Source organism: Rhinatrema bivittatum, chromosome 1, assembly GCF_901001135.1.
Source record: "Rhinatrema bivittatum chromosome 1, aRhiBiv1.1, whole genome shotgun sequence".
Classification (NCBI taxonomy): domain Eukaryota; kingdom Metazoa; phylum Chordata; class Amphibia; order Gymnophiona; family Rhinatrematidae; genus Rhinatrema; species Rhinatrema bivittatum.
Window position 1 is genome coordinate 2,973,156 of NC_042615.1, and position 19,188 is coordinate 2,992,343.

Genomic DNA, 19,188 nt, shown 5'->3' on the forward strand with positions numbered 1-19,188 from the left:
GTTACATTTTCTCTCCTCCAGTCTTCAGGTACAATGGATGATTTTAATGATAAGTTACATTTTTCAGAATGTGTCCCGAATGAGATATTCCTGTTCTCTGTTTTTTCTCTGGAGATACTTCTGGTAATTCCGGTAGAGAAAGACCGCGTTTATGGATCTTTTGTTTTTGATGCATCGACCCTGCATCGCCCTGCGTCGAGGAATGCGTCGAGTATTGAGTTTTGATGGCATCGGCTCCCCTGGATGCTTCGCGTCTGTCTATGCATCGGTGTGAGAGGATGCGTCGGAATTGGAATGTGTGCCGGTGTCGATGGGCAGATCTGCGTCGGTGTATGCGCCGGCACCGATGGCTGCGCCGGTGTCGATGGCTGCACCGGCGTCGACAGACGTGTTGGCATCGATGAAGGCGCCCGCGTCGAAGGGTGCTTCATATTCGGCGCCTGCGTCGAAGTCTTGTCCGGCGTCGACCGATGCGTCAGTGTCGACGCAATGAAAGGCCCCGATATCTGTGCCAAAAGAGAGGCATCTTGGGGTTGATTTTTATGGGCATGGCGCCGCTTAGGGAGCTTGTCCCTTTGGGCATCTTCCTCACCCGCGCCTGAGGGGAAAGGTCCTAGTGAGGATGCCCTTTTTGTAGACGGTACCTGTTGCTTCTCCGGTCCTGGAGAAGAGTATGACTCGGGGGGGCATAAGAGCTCCTTGCTCGCCTCAAATTTTCTATTTTCTCCGCTCTTTGTCACCTTGCCCTGGGCGACATTCTTCCACAGTATTTACACTTTGCCTGATCGTGGTCTGGGCCCAGACACACGTAACAGGCAGAATGGTCGTCGGTGATCGACATTATTTTTCTACAGGCACAAGGTTTGAACCCTGAGGGCCTGGGAATTTTTCGTTCTTTCATTTTCTATTTTTCTAAACTTTAAATTGTTGAAGAAAATCTTCGACGAGGAGATCTGGTGCTCCACGTGCGTTCCCGTGCCCAGAAAAAACAGACTGAGGAGTATCTGTATTTCCTGTGCGGGAACGGCTGCGCAGACACACAGAGTTGAACTCTGTGTAACAGCTTTGACAAGCTCTGCCTTCCCGGGCCTGATGGACAGCCCAAGACAGCATGGCTGATTCAGCCTGCTATCGACGGGAAAAGTTGTACAAATTAACAGGCAGGTAGATTTGTTATGTAAGTTGGCTTTGAAAATATTTGAAACTTATGCACATATTTGATTTCAAATTTAGGTGGACTGTTACAAACTTACCCCCTTTGAGGTGAAATTTTAAAGACTTATGTGGGGGTTGTGCACTTAAATCAGCATGTACACGTGTAAATTGCCCCTGCGCATGGAAAGTGAATTTTCCAAAGGGTGTGAAATGTACGCAGGCAAAGAATGCATTTTGGGGGTGTTCTGGGTTGGGATTTGGAAGCATTTATTTATTTATTTTAGATTATGTGGGCATTTACATATTTTAGAATGCGCATACATCAAACATGTGCGAACGCTTTTACATCAGTTAATCAAGTCACGCATATTAAATCTGACTTCTCTTTTGTCTGCAGGTTTTGGGTGAGAAGTCTGGAGCAAGTGGTAGAGGGTCTGGATCAGCTGGTGCTTCTAAACCTATCCATTGTAAATTTGATTCAACTGTGATTGTAATTGATCTTCAACTAATGCATTGTGAACCACCTTGAGGACACTCGTGGGAAAAGGCAAAATATCAAAGGTTTACAAATAAATAAGTACACGCAGAAGTCAATATTTTCATAAGGGCATTCAGCAGCCAGCTTTATAAGTTAACTGCCTTTATGTTATCACAGACACATTACTATTATTTAACCTGTAAAATATATGTGCATACTTTTATGTATAATGTTTGTTTATTAAAATGAAATGGAAGTAGTTTAAGAAATTAGGTGAATAAACTATGTGGATCCCTGCACTAAAAAATGAACATTTACAGAAACCATACAAAAGTATTTTTGAGGCAGTGATACATTGTAACTTCGGATGCACCAAGTTATGTCTGTATGTGCCGAGTTATGTGAAAATGCCAAGGACAAAGTTACGAGCAGAAATATTAATGTGAGATTACTGCTACTGAAAGCAGGATCATGAGCAATAATAATACTGAGAGAAGGGTTTAAACCATTACTGCTACCGAAAGCAGGATCATGAGCAATAATAATACTGAGAGAAGGGTTTAAACCATTACTGCTACTGAGGGCAGAGTCATAAGCAGTAATAATACTGAGAGAAGGGTTTAAACCATTACTGATACCAAAAGCAGGATCATGAGCAATAATAATACTGAGGGAAGGGTTTAAACCATTACTGCTACTGAAGGCAGAGTCATGAGCAGTAATAATACTGAGAGAAGGGTTTAAACCATTACTGCTACTGAAAGCAGGATCATGAGCAATAATAATACTGAGAGAAGGGTTTAAACCATTACTGCTACCGAAAGCAGGATCATGAGCAATAATAATACTGAGAGAAGGGTTTAAACCATTACTGCTACTGAGGGCAGAGTCATGAGCAGTAATAATACTGAGAGAAGGGTTTAAACCATTACTGCTACCGAAAGCAGGATCATGAGCAATAATAATACTGAGGGAAGGGTTTAAACCATTACTGCTACTGAAGGCAGAGTCATGAGCAGTAATAATACTGAGAGAAGGGTTTAAACCATTACTGATACCGAGGGCAGGTTCATGAGCAATAATAATACTGAGAGAAGGGTTTAAACCATTACTGATACCGAGGGCAGGGTCATGAGCAATAATAATACTGAGAGAAGGGTTTAAACCATTACTGATACCGAGGGCAGGGTCATGAGCAGTAATAATACTGAGAAAAGGGCTTAAACCATTGCTACTACTGAGGGCAGGGTTATGAACAGTAATATTATTGTGAAAAGGGTTTAAACCATTACTGCTACTGAGGCCAGGATCATGAGCAGTAATAATACTGAGAAAAGGGTGTAAACCATTACTACTATGGAGGGCAGGGTTGTGAACAGTAATATTACTGTGAGAAGGGTTTAAACCATTACTGCTACTGAGGCCAGGATCATGAGCAGTAATAATACTGAGAAAAGGGTGTAAAGCATTACTACTATGGAGGGCAGGGTTATGAGCAGTAATATTACTGTGAGAAGGGTTTAAACCATTACTGCTACCGAAGGCAGGGTTATAAGTAGTAATATTTCTGACAGAACCATTAATGCTATTGAGGATAGGGTCATAAGCAGTAATAATACCGTGAGCAGGGTTAAAAGCATTAATGCTACCTAGGATAGGGTTATGAGCAGTAATAATACTGAGAGCAAAGTTTAAAACATTACTGCTACTGAGGGCAGGGTCATGAGCAGTAATAATAGTGAGAGAATTGTTTAAATCATTACTGCCAATGAGGGCAGGGTCATGAGCAGTAATAATAGTGAGAGAATGGTTGAAACCATTACTCAACCAAGGGCAGGGTCATGAGTAGTAATAATACTGTGAGAAGGGTTTAAATCATTACTGCTACTGAGGGAAGGGTTATGATAGTAATAATACTGAGAGGAGGGTTTAAACCATTACTGCTACAAAGGACAGGTTATGACAGTAATACCGAGAGAAGGGTTTAAATCATTACTGCCAATGAGGGCAGGGTCATGAGTAGTAATAATACTGTGAGAAGGGTTTAAATCATTACTGCTACAAAGGGTAGGGTTATGAAAAATAGAAAAGGGCTTAAAGTATTATTGGTACGAAGGGCAGGGTTATGAGCACTAATAATATAGAGAGAACTGTTAAACCATTATTGCTACCGAGGGCAGGGTTATGAGCAGTAATATTACTGTGAGAAGGGTTTAAACCATTACTGATATCGAGGATAGGGTCATGAGCAGTAATAATACTTTGAGAATGGTTGAAACCATTACTGCTACTGAGGGCAGGATTATGAGCAGTAATATTCCTGTGAGAAGGGTTTAAACCATTATTTCTACCAAGGGAAAAGTAATGAGCATTAAAAACACAGTGGGAAGGATTTAAATCATTATTGCTACTGATAGCAGGGTTATGAGCAATACTAATACTGAGAGAAGGGTTTAAATCATTACTGCTACCAAGGGCAGGGTTATGAACAATAGAAAAGGGTTTAAACCATTACTGCTACTGAGGGCAGGGTTATGAGCAGTAATAATACTGAGAGAAGGGTTTAACCATTACTACTACTGGGTTATGAGCAGTAATAATACTGAGAGACGGGTTTAAACCATTACTACTACCGAGGGCAGAGTTATGAACAATTAAAAAGAGTTTAAAGTATTACTGGTACCAAGGGCAGGGTTATGAGCAGTAATAATACTGAGAGAAAGGTTGCAACTATTACTCCTACTCAGGGCAGGATATGAGCAGTAATGATAGGGGAAGAAGAGTTTAAACAATGACTCGTTCCAAGAGCAGGCATATGAGCAGTCATACAATTAACAGAGGAATTTAAAAATATAAATACTACTAAAAGCAGGGGCCTCGAGCATTAGTACACACAGAGAAGTATCAAGAACAGTAGTTAAAGCAGCAGTAATTCCAAGAACGGGTTCGACCAGAAACAGTTGCAAAATTGGGGTTAAAGTGCCAATAATGCCAACAGCAGAGATTAGGGAAGCAGTAACATAAAGAACTGGGCTTAATGCAGAAGTCTACTTTTAAATGCTTTAGATGTTTTAGTGGTTAGTTAATATAAACAAAATCCTTCAGACATGGGTTTCTGGGGAGATCGTAATGCTAATATTTATATAGCTGCCTCTGCCTTGCTGTTCACATCAGGGTGAATAAGTGAAGAGAAACGAAGCTGGGCTACTCTTCATCAGAGCCCCATGCAGGCATCACAGAGATACATGTAAAGCATGAACACAGCACAGACAGCTGAAGAGCAGATCTTCATCAGAGCCCCATGCAAGCATTATACTGATACACATAAAGCTTGAATACAGCACAGACAGCTGAAGAACAGATCTTCATCAGAGCCCCATGCAGGCATCACAGAGATACATGTAAAACATGAACACAGCACAGACAGCTGAAGAGCAGATCTTCATCAGAGTCCCATGCAGGCATCACACTGATACGCATAAAGCATGAATACAGCACAGACAGCTGAAGAGCAGATCTTCATCAGAGCCCCATGCAGGCATCACACTGATACATATAAATCATGAATACAGCACAGGCAGCTGAAGAGCAGCTCTACATCAGAGCCCCAATGCAGGCATCACACTGATACACATAAAGCATGAATACAGCACTGACAGCTGAAGAGCAGCTCTACATCAGAGCCCCAATGCAGGCATCACACTGATACACATAAAGCATGAATACAGCACTGACAGCTGAAGAGCAGATCTTCATCAGAGCCCCATGCAGGCATCACAGAGATACATGTAAAACATGAACACAGCACAGACAGCTGAAGAGCAGATCTTCATCAGAGTCCCATGCAGGCATCACACTGATACACATAAAGCATGAATACAGCACAGACAGCTGAATAGCAGCTCTACATCAGAGCCCCATGCAGGCATCACACTGATACACATAAAGCATGAATACAGCACAGACAGCTGAATAGCAGATCTTCATCAGAGACCCATGCAGGCATCACACTGATACACATAAAGCATGAATACAGCACAGACAGCTGAAGAGCAGATCTTCATCAGAGACCCATGCAGGCATCACACAGATACACATAAAGCATGAATACAGCACTGACAGCTGAAGAGCAGATCTTCATCAGAGCCCCATGCAGCTATCACACTGATACACGTAAAACATGAATACAGCACAGACAGCTGTAGATAAGATCTTCATCAGAGCCCCATGCAGGCATTGCACTGATATATGTAAAGCATGAATACAGCACAGACAGCTGAAGAGCAGATCTCCATCAGAGTCCCAAGCAGATGTCACACTGATACATGTAAATCATGAATACAGCACAGACACCTGAAGATCTTCATCACAGCCCCATGCAGGAGTCACACTGATACACCTAAAGCATGAATACAGCACAGACAGCTGAAGAGCAGATCTTCATCAGAGCCCCATGCAGGCATCACACTGATACCCGTAAAGCATGAGTACAGCATGGACAGCTGAAGAGCAGATCTTCATCAGAGCCCCATGCAGGCATCACACTGATACACATAAAGCATGAATACAGCACAGACAGCTGAAGAGCAGATCTTCATCACAGCCCCATGCAGGCATCACACTGATACACCTAAAGCATGAATACAGCACAGACAGCTGAAGAGCAGATCTTCATCAGAGCCCCATGCAGGCATCACACTGATACACCTAAAGCATGAATACAGCACAGACAGCTGAAGAGCAGATCTTCATCAGAGCCCCATGCAGGCATCACACTGATACACATAAATCATGAATACAGCACAGACAGCTGAAGAGCAGATCTTCATCAGAGACCCATGCAGGCATCACACTGATACACATAAATCATGAATACAGCACAGACAGCTAAAGAGCAGATGTTCATCAGAGCCCCATGCAGGCATCACACTGATACCCGTAAAGCATGAGTACAGCATGGACAGCTGAAGTATCTCAAGCAAGGCAAATTTTTCACAACAACCAATTCAAAGACAAGATGTGCACCTTTTTTTTTTTTTAAAGAAAAGCATAGAAATATAAGAAATAAAACATATCTGGAAAACAAAGAATGTGAGAAGATAGGATGAAGTATTAGAGCAGACTGACAGCAGCAGCTCTGCTTTGCTAGAGCTTTCTCTGTGGAGCTGAGGAGATGTGTGTGCTACTATGCTGTCTGTCATCAAATCTAGTATCTCCAAAATCTGTTCATTCAAGCCGCTCCGGTGACATCAGGGAGCAGGTCTTTAATAACCCCAGCAAGCTGTTCTGAGAAGGGAAAGGAGAGCTGGGAAGAAGAGCGAGGGAGGGTGCAATAAAGCCAGGAAGTAGGCAGCTGCTACCCTGGCTCCGCTGCTCAGTGCCTGGGGAAGGGGCCAGCAGACGGCAGCTTTCTATGCTGCAAGTTAGCAGCTTGCAGCAGTCCCAGACAGGCTCTGCTGACCTGCGGCTGTCATGGTGGCTGCAGAGAGTGCAGTGAGACATGGAGGGTGGCGATGCCGTCAGGAAAGCACTGGTTTACTCCTGGAGAAGCAGACCTCCTCTACCCCCAGCTCCTTCGTCTGTCCCCATCCTGCCTGCCACTTAAGCAGCTGGGAGCTCTCCCTTCACAGCTCAATATACTCCTGGGGTTAGAGCAGACTGAAAGCTCAGATTTATTCCCAGATCGCAAATATATAAAATAAACTATAGCTGAGAGGCAAGCACCGTGCCACGGCAGCCCATAAAGAGCACATGTGTCACGCTGGCCTGGGCTCATTACCAGCACTGAATTACTTTGATGTGACCTCAAGTATGTAAATCTGTCTCAAGGCAGCCGCTGACCGCTGCAAGGCTGTGGACGGGCCGTGAAGGAGGGGAGGAAGGCTTTGGAGAGCGTGTTAATCTCTGGGTGTCTAGGAGAGTGGGTCACACAGTGCCCTGGAGCCCCTCCAAACCCTGCACACCAGAGCTCCCCTGTGCCCTTAGAAATTCCTGGAGGGTTTCTCCTCCAGAACTAGAGCTCAGCAGTACAGGATTTTAGGGGGGAAAACAGTCTCCCAGCTGCGCCCCTGCCTCACCCACCTGCAGCTAACAGAGCAACAAGTTTAGCATCTGTCCGGAGTCTAGCAGTGCCCCCCGTGCCCTCGCTGCCCGGCTCTGGACCATTGGGGATCGGGTAGCCCGGCAGCCTTCCACATGCCGGTGTCTGTCAAGCAGATCTCCCCCTCCCCTGTCCTACTTATAACTCAGAGCAGCAGAGCCAGGGCGCACAGCCCTCACCATAAGAGGGTGAGGGAGGGAGGGAGGGAGGGACCCTGCTCCCAGGACAGAACGGGGGACACTGCTGCAGCAGAGGACTCCAGAAAATCCATTGCCAAGCCTTTAGCTGCACCTCCCATCCACTTACTTTCTACTTTCTGACCAGTGCAATAACCCAACTCGGCCCCTTAGATACTTAACTCCTTCAATGCCCCCCTCAATGCCCCCAGATCCTTCAAGCGTACCCGGAGCACAGGAAAACGACATCAGTGCGCGCTTACATCGGTGAAGGCAGCGGAGCTGGGAAGCACTTACTTGCGTGCCTGGCTCTGTGCTTGTGAGGTCTGCTGGGATCCCTCTGTGAGCGCAGCTCGTCCCCTTCCTCCGGCTCTCCTTCGCCTTCTGAGCAGACGGCAGAGGGGGCTGGAGGAGGGGCCTGGGGCTGACCCCCGCCTCCCTCCACTTCACATTCAGCACTGCCCCTGGCAGGCAGCGCCCGGGACACCACCTTCTCCCTGTCCGAGCAGCCCGGGACCAGGGATGGAGCCCCAGCCTGCACTCTTGTAGGGAGCACTGTGGTCCAGCTCTCGTCGGCACCGGGTTCCTGAGCGGAGCCGCTCTCGGCCGGGTGCAGGCTGGGCCTGTTTCCCGGGGGGCGACATCGCTCTGCTCCCGGCAGGGGGACGGCAGGGGACCTGCTGATTTTCTTCCCATCTTCTGCCGGCTCCAGTCCCTGGACGGAGGCCTCTGCCTTGGGGCTTTGGATGACTTTGGGGGTAATTCTGTAGCTCTCTGCTGCCTCCTGCACTTGCCTTGCTCTCGGAAGGGCAGGGACTCCCTCTGTCTCTCCGCAGCGAGCATCCTCCCGTGGCCCCAGACGAGGCTTTATTTCCCTGCAGTCTTCTTGCTCCGCGGTCTCTGTGCTGGCCGATCTAGGACAGAGGAGGATAGAAAGGAAGGAGTCAGAGGGGGAGCTTTCCTGCCTGCTCCTGTACCAGGCCCTAGGCCTGCTCTCCTTCTCTGGGCCTTGCGGTCCATTGCACAATTCATAGCTTCCCTAATCTGCAGCAGAGCAGGGAAGGAAGGGTTCAGAGAGGGCAGGTGCCAGCAGCACCTCGGCTTCCTACGGCAGCCAGCGCTTTCCTCTGCCTGCTTCTCACTCCAGCACTGACTCAAACAAAATCAGCCATTATCAACTATGCCTTCAGCTCAGGACCGCTGTCAGCAGGCACCGTCACTTAATTACTTCTACAGTGCGGTCAGTGTACATAGCACTGAGTCCCACGGTGAAAAGGCCTTGTACCTAACATGGCCAGGCATTACCAGACCGCAGAGGCTGGAGGAGATGGCGATTAGAGATAGAGAAGGTGTCAGGAGCCACAGAACATAGCTAGCTCACCGTTAAGCACCAGAGACGTCAGTCAGTCAGTCAGTCACCTGGCTCGAGTGCCTGACGTCCCCCACAATGGAACAGCAGCTGGACTCTTCCATTGCAGACGTCCCCCATGCAATTAATGAATCCCGAAGAAATGAGAAGCTTTTCACATCTTTACAATAACTGTAAACGTTCTGCAAGCACGCTCTGGAAGGACCGGGGCCAGATGCACCAAGTCTCTTTCCATGGATAAAAAAATGGGAGAAATCCTTCAGTACACCTGGCCCTTTGTGTATCTCATGCAGGCCACACTCTTACACAATAAGATGTGGTCTTTGCTCCAGTTTTCCCTCCACCAGGGAACTTGGTCACTGTCAGTTGGTGCGGATGGACAGACTAGATAGGGTGTACGGTCGTTTTCTGCCATCATATTTCTCTGTTTCCATAGAAATAAAGGTTAACAAATAAAACCAAAGAGGTCCATATTCAAAAGCATTTAGCCAGCTAACTGAGAAGAGAGCCCGCTAAATGACTATTTGGGCTGGTACCTGGCTAGACTCTAGCTGGTTAATGAGTTAGGGGGCTGGAATGTCACCGGTGTTAGGGGCATTCCATGCATGTAACCGGGAGGAGCTGAGTTAGCCGGCAAAGTCTGGTTGTCTCAAAGAGCTGTCCCAAAGTTAGGTGGCTATAGTTAGCCCGCTAAGTACTTAAGATAGCCAGCTATATTCCATTCTACGGATGCATTATTGAATATACCTCCAGAGTTCATCCAGCTAACCCTGCTCTCCGGACTGTCTCTCACTACGCACCTCAAAAGAAATTGGACTAACTTAATCCATTTCCTGACCAGCTTTCTAGAGCTAAAGCTCTCTTTTCCAAGTCAGAAATGACCTGATCTAAAGACGGCATTTACCAGGAAATAGAAAGTAGTGTGACTGCCGTAGTGAATCAGGAAAGGCCTTCCACTGACAGGGGAAAGGGTCCTGATGGGTGATAGAAAGGTGATATTACCTCTCACCCCCACACCTCTTCCCTCCCACCCTCTTTACTGCCTGTCACTTTCCAGTCAGCCAGCACAGCTTTCGGAAAAGCAGCTGAGGGCTGCAGCAGCTCCCGGCCTTTGTGTGCCAGCCTTTGCAGAGTTCTTGAATAACCCAGGGTTATCCGAGCTTCCACTTTTCTGAGTGCACTCTGAGCAGTGACAGAGAAACAGAGATGCATGATTTTGGCTTCCATGCTAGTCCTCTTGAATGCACAGACTTAAAGGTTAACAAATAGAAACAAAACAAAATGTTGAGAGCAATCCCTTTTTACAGGACTTACTAAATACATTTCTTGATCTGCTGTCAAGAGCTAAAACTCTTCAAGAGCCTCCCAGGAGGAGGTGGTGGAGACAAAAACTCTCTGAATTCAAGAAACATTGGGATGAACACAGGGGATCTTTGAGGGAGTGATGGAAATTGTAAAGCTAAATAAATTGGGCGGATGGGAAGACTGGATGGGCCACACGATCTTTTGCTGCGGTCATGTGTGTGCTGTCTCCCTTGGCCATGTTTCTGAATACACAGCATCCCTCTTCTCTAGTCATGTAGTCTATTCAGGGTAGCTTTCTCTGAAATGCTCCCTGTTCCACGCGCAGGTCACCAGAGGCAGGCAGAGCTCCGGAGTCTCAATGCGTGGATGAGACGATGGTGCAAGGAAGAGGGATTCAGTTTTGTTAGGAACTGGGGAACCTTTTGGGGAAGGGGGAGTCTCTTCCGAAGGGATGGGCTCCATCATAACCAGGGTGGAACCAGACTGCTGGCGCTAACCTTTAAAAAGGAGATAGAGCAGCTTTTAAACTAGAACAAAGGGGAAAGCCGACAGTCGCTCAGCAGCGCATGGTTCGGAGAGAGGTATCGTCAAAGGATACTAATGATGCATTAGAATTAGGGCATCCCGACAGTGAGGTTCCAATAATTAGAAAAGTAGTCCAAGTGCCTGTAACTAAAAACTCACCTGAGCTAAAAAATTCTAACTTATCCCTATCAATTAAAAAGCAGAATGAAAATACAAACAAAAAACAAACTTTGAAATGTTTGTATGCTAATGCCAGAAGTCTAAGAAGTAAGATGGGAGAATTAGAATGTATAGCAGTGAATGATGACATAGACTTAATTGGCATCTCAGAGACATGGTGGAAGGAGGATAACCAATGGGACAGTGCTATACCGGGGTACAAATTATATCGCAATGACAGAGAGGAGCACCCGGGAGGCGGTGTGGCGCTTTATGTCCGGGATGGTATAGAGTCCAACAGAATAAACATCCTGCATGAGACTAAATGCAAAATTGAATCTTTATAGGTAGAAATCCCTTGTGTGTCGGGGAAGACTATAGTGATAGGGGTATACTACCGTCCACCTGGTCAAGATGGTGAGACGGACAGTGAAATGCTAAGAGAAATTAGGGAAGCTAACCAAATTGGTAGTGCGGTAATAATGGGAGACTTCAATTACCCCACAAGGTCAATGGTGCAAGTAAAGAGATCAAAATCCCATTCACTGAGTATTGAAGAGTTTATTAAACATTAATCAAGTTCATCAATTATTTAGTATGGCAACTCCATATCGGTAATAGCAAACATCTATGTTATACGTCCCCCGACACGGTCCCGTGTTTCGCGGAGGCTGCATCGGGAGGGACCCAAAAGAGTTTATTCATATCTGAAATGTAACACAAAGTAAACTAGTGAACAGAAAAGGAAAAACTGCCCAAACTATAATACAATTACAAAAGACTACTAAAATTGCACATACCCATTCCAGTCTTCTCAGGAGCGCACTTACCCTCCGGTCAGAACAAACATTTAAAGAGACAGAAAAAGGCGCGAAAGGGAACTCTCGCGAGAAATGTTTACAATCAGCAGACATGCACCTGTTTGATGGGATCATGTACCTGGGAACAACACAGTATGGTTAATAGAACAGATACCATTCAATATCTTTATTAAGACCAAACGGAGACACTGTGTTTAAAGTGTAAATCCATCGCTGCTCCTTCCTACCGAGAATACCAGAGAAGTCACCTCCCCGCGCTGGGGGCGGGACAACCTCTAATACCGAGAAGGAGAGAGAGTCAATGGAGTGGTCAACCTGGAGCCAGTGGGACACTAGAGGTTCGTCAATTCTGGAGGATCTTATATTAGAGCAGTGTTCTATAATCCGTGTTTTTATCATTCGAGATGTTTTTCCCACATACAGCAGTGGACACGGACACCATATAGCATAAATAACACCTTTTGTACAACAATTGGATTGAGAATGGAGTTTGAACACACGTCCAGTCACAGGGTGTATGAATGTAGTAGCCGATTGTGTATGTTTGCACATAGTGCAGTGCCCACATGGTGTGTGCTGACCGCTTGATCTTATCACAAATTGTGCCACAGGAGCTGTGTGCACCAGGCGATCTCTAAGGTTGGTGGCTCGTTTAAAGGTAAATCGTGGGGGGCCGTGCATGAGATTATTCAGCGAAAGGGATGACCAATGTCTCTTCACCATCTTCGCCACGGCCCTCCCCACAATGGAGAAAGGAAGAATACAATTGTAAATCACATCCTCAGATGATGTGGAGGGTGTAAACAGCCAATCCCGTTGTGTATATAGAGCCCGCTTAAAGGCTCTTTTAATGACTCGCACCGGGTAACCCCTTTCCATGAAGCGGTCAGTTAGCCTGTTGGATTGGACCAGGAATTCCTGTCGTGTGGAACATAGCCGACGGAGTCGCAAAAATTGACCCGTGGGGATATTGTCCCTCAATGCCCTCGGATGACAGCTCTTATAAGATAGCAAAGTATTGCGATCAGTGTGTTTACGAAAAAGGGATGTTTCAAAATGATCACCTACCCATAAGACATTGATGTCTAAAAAGGATATAGAGGACGGGTGAATGCAGTAATTGAATTGGATATGAGTGTTGATCATATTAATCCAATCCAGAAACATGAAGAATTGAATGTCCGTGCCTGTCCATATGACGAAAATGTCATCAATATAGCGTAGCCATACATGGATGAATTGATACCAGGTAGATGAATATATGTTTGTCATTTCATATTCAGCCATGTATAGGCACGCCAGACTTGGGGCCATTGTAGCCCCCATTGCGGTGCCCTTGACTTGCTGATAGAATACGTCCTGAAACTGAAAAAATTTTTTTGTTAATGCTAGTTCGGCAAGTTGCATTAGGAAAGAGGTGGTGATTCTCTGTGGTGGCGGACGTGTGTTCAAATATTTCTCAATCACTATCAGGGCCTCATTTTGGGGAATGTTTGAATATAGAGATACTACATCGAGTGTGATGAGGAAAACCATAGGTTGAGAAACCTGAAGAGCTGATAAAATGGTCAAAAAATGAGAGGAGTCTCTTACATAGGATTTTATCTGTGGAACCATGGGTTTCAAGAAGATGTCAACGAACTGTGATAAAGGTTCCAATACAGATCCAATCCCGGAAACAATCGGGCGTCCCGGTGGTTTATCAAGGGACTTATGGATTTTTGGGAGAATATAAAATAATGGCGTAACCGGATGTGATGGGGTCAAGAATTTGGCCTCCTTCGGGGTAATAATGTGTGCCTCCAAAGCTGACTGAACAATTGCCTGAATGTGTTGGCATAGTATAGTAGTAGGGTCTGAAGATAGAGGAGTATAAAAAGCCGTGTCCCGCAATTGTCTGAGAACTTCTACCACGTAATCTGTTTTATTAAGCACCACTATCCCTCCTCCCTTGTCTGCTGGTTTTATAACTATCAAGGGATCTCGAGCTAGGGACGTTAAGGCCGTAGCTTCCTCTTTCGTCAAATTGTGTCTAATGTATTGATGTTGTGAACATATCATTGATGCATCATGACATACAAGCCTTTCAAAAGCCCCTAGCAAAACATCCCCCACCCCCGGGGGAGTCCATTTCGATTTCACTTGCACCACAGAAGTATCAAGGGACGGAGGGGAGTTCTTGAAAAAGAGTTTCAATTTCAAAAATCGGAAAAACCGGTGTAGGTGAACCAGAATGTCAAAAGCATCCCCCTTCCGTGTGGGTACAAATGAAAGTCCATACTGTAATACAGTTAATTCAACTGCGGTTAAATGTCGCGATGAGAGATTAAAGACTGTATCCTTCATTGCCACAATTCGGCCTGGGTTCGAGGCAGGCGGGCCGGTCGATGTTGTTGACCGGCCTGAGAACTCGGAGGTGCTCGCTGACGGAGCTGTCGAGAGTCCTGCTTCGGTCGCGGTTGACCCGAGTCTAAAAAAGAGGCCGCTATGGAGGAATACCTGGAGGAAGATGATGGTAATGAGGAAACATCCGATCCCATGGCGGCGGGTTGTACAGAATGTGAGGCTCGAACCAAGGCTGTTGCAGTCGTTGTCTCGCGAGCTCGACGATTCTGTCCCCGGGTACGTGGACCTCGGCCTTCCTCTCCTGAGGAATCCCCCGATGAGGAACTGTCGGCAAAGGTAACTTTTTTGGACGGCTTCTGCGTCATCCATTTATAAACGTAGCCGGTCTGATAATCACCCGCGTCTCTCTGAAACTTGCTGTACTTGACAGCCTTCAAATCGGATCGGAATTTCTGTAAATTTTCCTGGAATTCCTCCAACTGTAAATCAAATTGTTCAGTGGAGCATGATTGTTTAATCAATTCCAACTTTTGTGTCACCTCGTCTTGGAGCAGATCATGAACTTCCCTATTGGTTTCAATGATCAGGACCATAAGGTCCAGGGAACATTTGTTGAGAATCTGATTCCAACGATTGATGAATGCTGAATTTTCAGTATGAAGTCTGGGCTCCTTCTGAACCCGAAGCCCTCTTGGGACAGGCACGGACATTCAATTCTTCATGTTTCTGGATTGGATTAATATGATCAACACTCATATCCAATTCAATTACTGCATTCACCCGTCCTCTATATCCTTTTTAGACATCAATGTCTTATGGGTAGGTGATCATTTTGAAACATCCCTTTTTCGTAAACACACTGATCGCAATACTTTGCTATCTTATAAGAGCTGTCATCCGAGGGCATTGAGGGACAATATCCCCACGGGTCAATTTTTGCGACTCCGTCGGCTATGTTCCACACGACAGGAATTCCTGGTCCAATCCAACAGGCTAACTGACCGCTTCATGGAAAGGGGTTACCCGGTGCGAGTCATTAAAAGAGCCTTTAAGCGGGCTCTATATACACAACGGGATTGGCTGTTTACACCCTCCACATCATCTGAGGATGTGATTTACAATTGTATTCTTCCTTTCTCCATTGTGGGGAGGGCCGTGGCGAAGATGGTGAAGAGACATTGGTCATCCCTTTCGCTGATAATCTCATGCACGGCCCCCCACGATTTACCTTTAAACGAGCCACCAACCTTAGAGATCGCCTGGTGCACACAGCTCCTGTGGCACAATTTGTGATAAGATCAAGCGGTCAGCACACACCATGTGGGCACTGCACTATGTGCAAACATACACAATCGGCTACTACATTCATACACCCTGTGACTGGACGTGTGTTCAAACTCCATTCTCAATCCAATTGTTGTACAAAAGGTGTTATTTATGCTATATGGTGTCCGTGTCCACTGCTGTATGTGGGAAAAACATCTCGAATGATAAAAACACGGATTATAGAACACTGCTCTAATATAAGATCCTCCAGAATTGACGAACCTCTAGTGTCCCACTGGCTCCAGGTTGACCACTCCATTGACTCTCTCTCCTTCTCGGTATTAGAGGTTGTCCCGCCCCCAGGACGGGGAGGTGACTTCTCTGGTATTCTCGGTAGGAAGGAGCAGCGATGGATTTACACTTTAAACACAGTGTCTCCGTTTGGTCTTAATAAAGATATTGAATGGTATCTGTTCTATTAACCATACTGTGTTGTTCCCAGGTACATGATCCCATCAAACAGGTGCATGTCTGCTGATTGTAAACATTTCTCGCGAGAGTTCCCTTTCGCGCCTTTTTCTGTCTCTTTAAATGTTTGTTCTGACCGGAGGGTAAGTGCGCTCCTGAGAAGACTGGAATGGGTATGTGCAATTTTAGTAGTCTTTTGTAATTGTATTATAGTTTGGGCAGTTTTTCCTTTTCTGTTCACTAGTTTACTTTGTGTTACATTTCAGATATGAATAAACTCTTTTGGGTCCCTCCCGATGCAGCCTCCGCGAAACACGGGACAGTGTCGGGGGACGTATAACATAGATGTTTGCTATTACCGATATGGAGTTGCCATACTAAATAATTGATGAACTTGATTAATGTTTAATAAACTCTTCAATACTCAGTGAATGGGATTTTGATCTCTTTACTTGCACCATTGACCTTGTGGACTTACTTATGTGCAAGGCGCTTCTGTGACATTTCTAGACTTCAATTACCCCAATATTGACTGAGTAAATGTATCATCGGGACATGCTAGAGAGATAAAGTTCCTGGATGGAATAAATGATAGCTTTATGGAGCAATTGGTTCAGGAACCAACAAAAGAAGGAGCAATTTTAGATCTAATTCTCAGTGGAGCACAGGACTTGGTGAGAGAGGTAACTGTGGTGGGGCCGCTTGGCAATAGTGATCATAATATGATGAAATCTGAATTAATGACTGGAAGAGGAACAGTATGCAAATCCACGGCTCTCGTGCTAAACTTTCAAAAGGGAAACTTTGATAAAATGAGAAAAATTGTTAGAAAAAAACTGAAAGGAGCAGCTACAAAAGTAAAAAGTGTGCAAGAGGCATGGTCATTGTTAAAAAATACCATTCTAGAAGCACAGTCCAGATGTATTCCACACATTAAGAAAGGTGGAAAGAAGGCAAAACGATTATCGGCATGGTTAAAAGGGGAGGTGAAAGAAGCTATTTTAGTAAAAAGATCTTCATTCAAAAATTGGAAGAAGAATCCAACCGAAGAAAATAGGATAATGCATAAACGTTGGCAAGTTAAATGTAAGACATTGATAAGACAGGCTAAGAGAGAATTTGAAAAGAAGTTGGCCGTAGAGGCAAAAACTCACAGTAAAAACCTTTTTTATAAATATAAGTTTTTCCATAGTTCTCCTCCAATTATTGGGTATTAGGAAGTGTAATAAATGTTTATAAAGTATAGTTGTTACCTATAGAAGGAAATGGTAAATGTATTACATTATCACTGATTTTCCTTGTTTTCATGAAGTGTAAAAACTGATGAAAATTCCAATAAAAAACAAACCAAAAAACTTTAAAAAATATATCCAAAGCAGAAAGCCTGTGAGGGAGTCAGATGGACTGTTAGATGATCGAGGGGGTTAAAGGGGCACTTAGAGAAGATAAGGCCATCGCAGAAAGACTAAATGATTTATTTGCTTCGGTGTTTACTGAAGACGATGTTGGGGAGGTACCCGTACTAGAGAAGGTTTTCATGGGTAATGATTCAGATGGACTGAATCAAATCACGGTGAACCTAGAAGATGTGGTAGACCTGATTGACAAACTTAAGAATAGTATATCACCTGGACCGGATGGTATACACCCCAGAGTTCTGAAGGAACTAAAAAATGAAATTTCAGAGTAAAAATTTGTAACCTATCATTAAAATCATCCATTCTACCTAAAGACTGGAGGATTGCAAATGTAACCCCAATATTTAAAAAGGGCTCCAGGGGCAATCCGGGAAACTACAGACCGGTTAGCCTGACTTCAGTGCCAGGAAAAATAGTGGAAAGTGTTCTAAACATCAAAATCACAGAACATATAGAAAGACATGGTTTAATGGAACAAAGTCAGCATGGCTTTACCCAAGGCAAGTCTTGCCTCACAAATATGCTTCACGTTTTTGAAGGAGTTAATAAACATGTGGATAAATGTGAACCGGTAGATGTAGTATACTTGGATTTTCACAAGGCGTTTGACAAAGTTCCTCATGAGAGGCTTCTAGGAAAAGTAAAAAGTCATGGGATAGGTTGCAATGTCCTTTCATGGATTACAAACTGGCTAAAAGACAGGAGACAGAGAGTAGGATTAAATGGACAATTTTCTCAGTGGAAGGGAGTGGGCAGTGGAGTGCCTCAGGGATCTGTATTGGGACCCTTACTTTTCAATATATTTATAAATGATCTGGAAAGAAATACGACGAGTGAGATAATCAAATTTGCAGATGATACAAAATTGTTCATAGTTAAATCACAAGCAGATTGTGATAAATTGCAGGAAGATCTTGTGAGACTGGAAAATTGGGTATCGAAATGGCAGATGAAATTTAATGTGGATAAGTGCAAGGTGATGCATATAGGGAAAAATAACCCATGCTATAGTTACACAATGTTGGGTTCCATATTGGGTGCTACAACCCAAGAAAGAGATCTAGGTGTCATAGTGGTGAGGGTGCGAGTGTGAGTGTGTGAGAGAGAGAAAGAGAGCTGTGTGAGGGTTTGTGTGTGTGCGAGAGAGGGAGCCTTTGAGGGGGATATGTGAGAGAAGGACAGAGGGAGCCTGTATGAAGGGGTGTGTTTGTGTGAAAGAGGGACGGAGGGAACCTGTTTGAGGGTGTAAGTATGCAAGTGAGGGAGGGACACTGAGAGATTGTGCGTATGTGTGAAAGAGGGAGGGAGCCTGTATGAGGGACTGTGTGTGTATGAGAGTAACAGAGGGAGTCTGTGTGAAGGGCTATATGGGAGAGTTGTCAAACTCTGGGAGTGGAGTGCTGGGGGGTGAAAATAGTGGAAGGGTTGATGTTAGAAGGGGAGGGGAGAGATAGTGGAGAGCAGAGTGAAAGGGGTGTGGCCAGGGGAGTAGGGGAATTCTGCTCAAAATATTTGAGTAATAACTTTTCTGTATTACATTTTCAGTTAATTATTCAAAGACTGTATGAAATTAGTTCTTACCTGTTAATTTTCGTTCCTGTA

The 19,188-nt window shown here is 45.0% G+C and overlaps 1 protein-coding gene across 4 annotated transcripts in view; it reads right to left on the reverse strand.

Annotated features, from left to right (window-relative positions):
* Nucleotides 1-19,188, reverse strand: part of SYNPO2 (synaptopodin 2) — a 456,083-nt gene that overhangs the window by 71,881 nt on the left and 365,014 nt on the right. For 2 of the 4 annotated variants that reach the window (XM_029609362.1, XM_029611766.1), the window contains exon 3: nucleotides 8,207-8,823. In XM_029609362.1, the coding sequence (XP_029465222.1) occupies nucleotides 8,207-8,823 (617 nt within the window). Of the gene's footprint in view, nucleotides 1-8,136; nucleotides 8,824-19,188 lie in introns of all 4 variants that reach the window. The other 2 variants (XM_029610896.1, XM_029610213.1) reach the window with 2 other exon arrangements.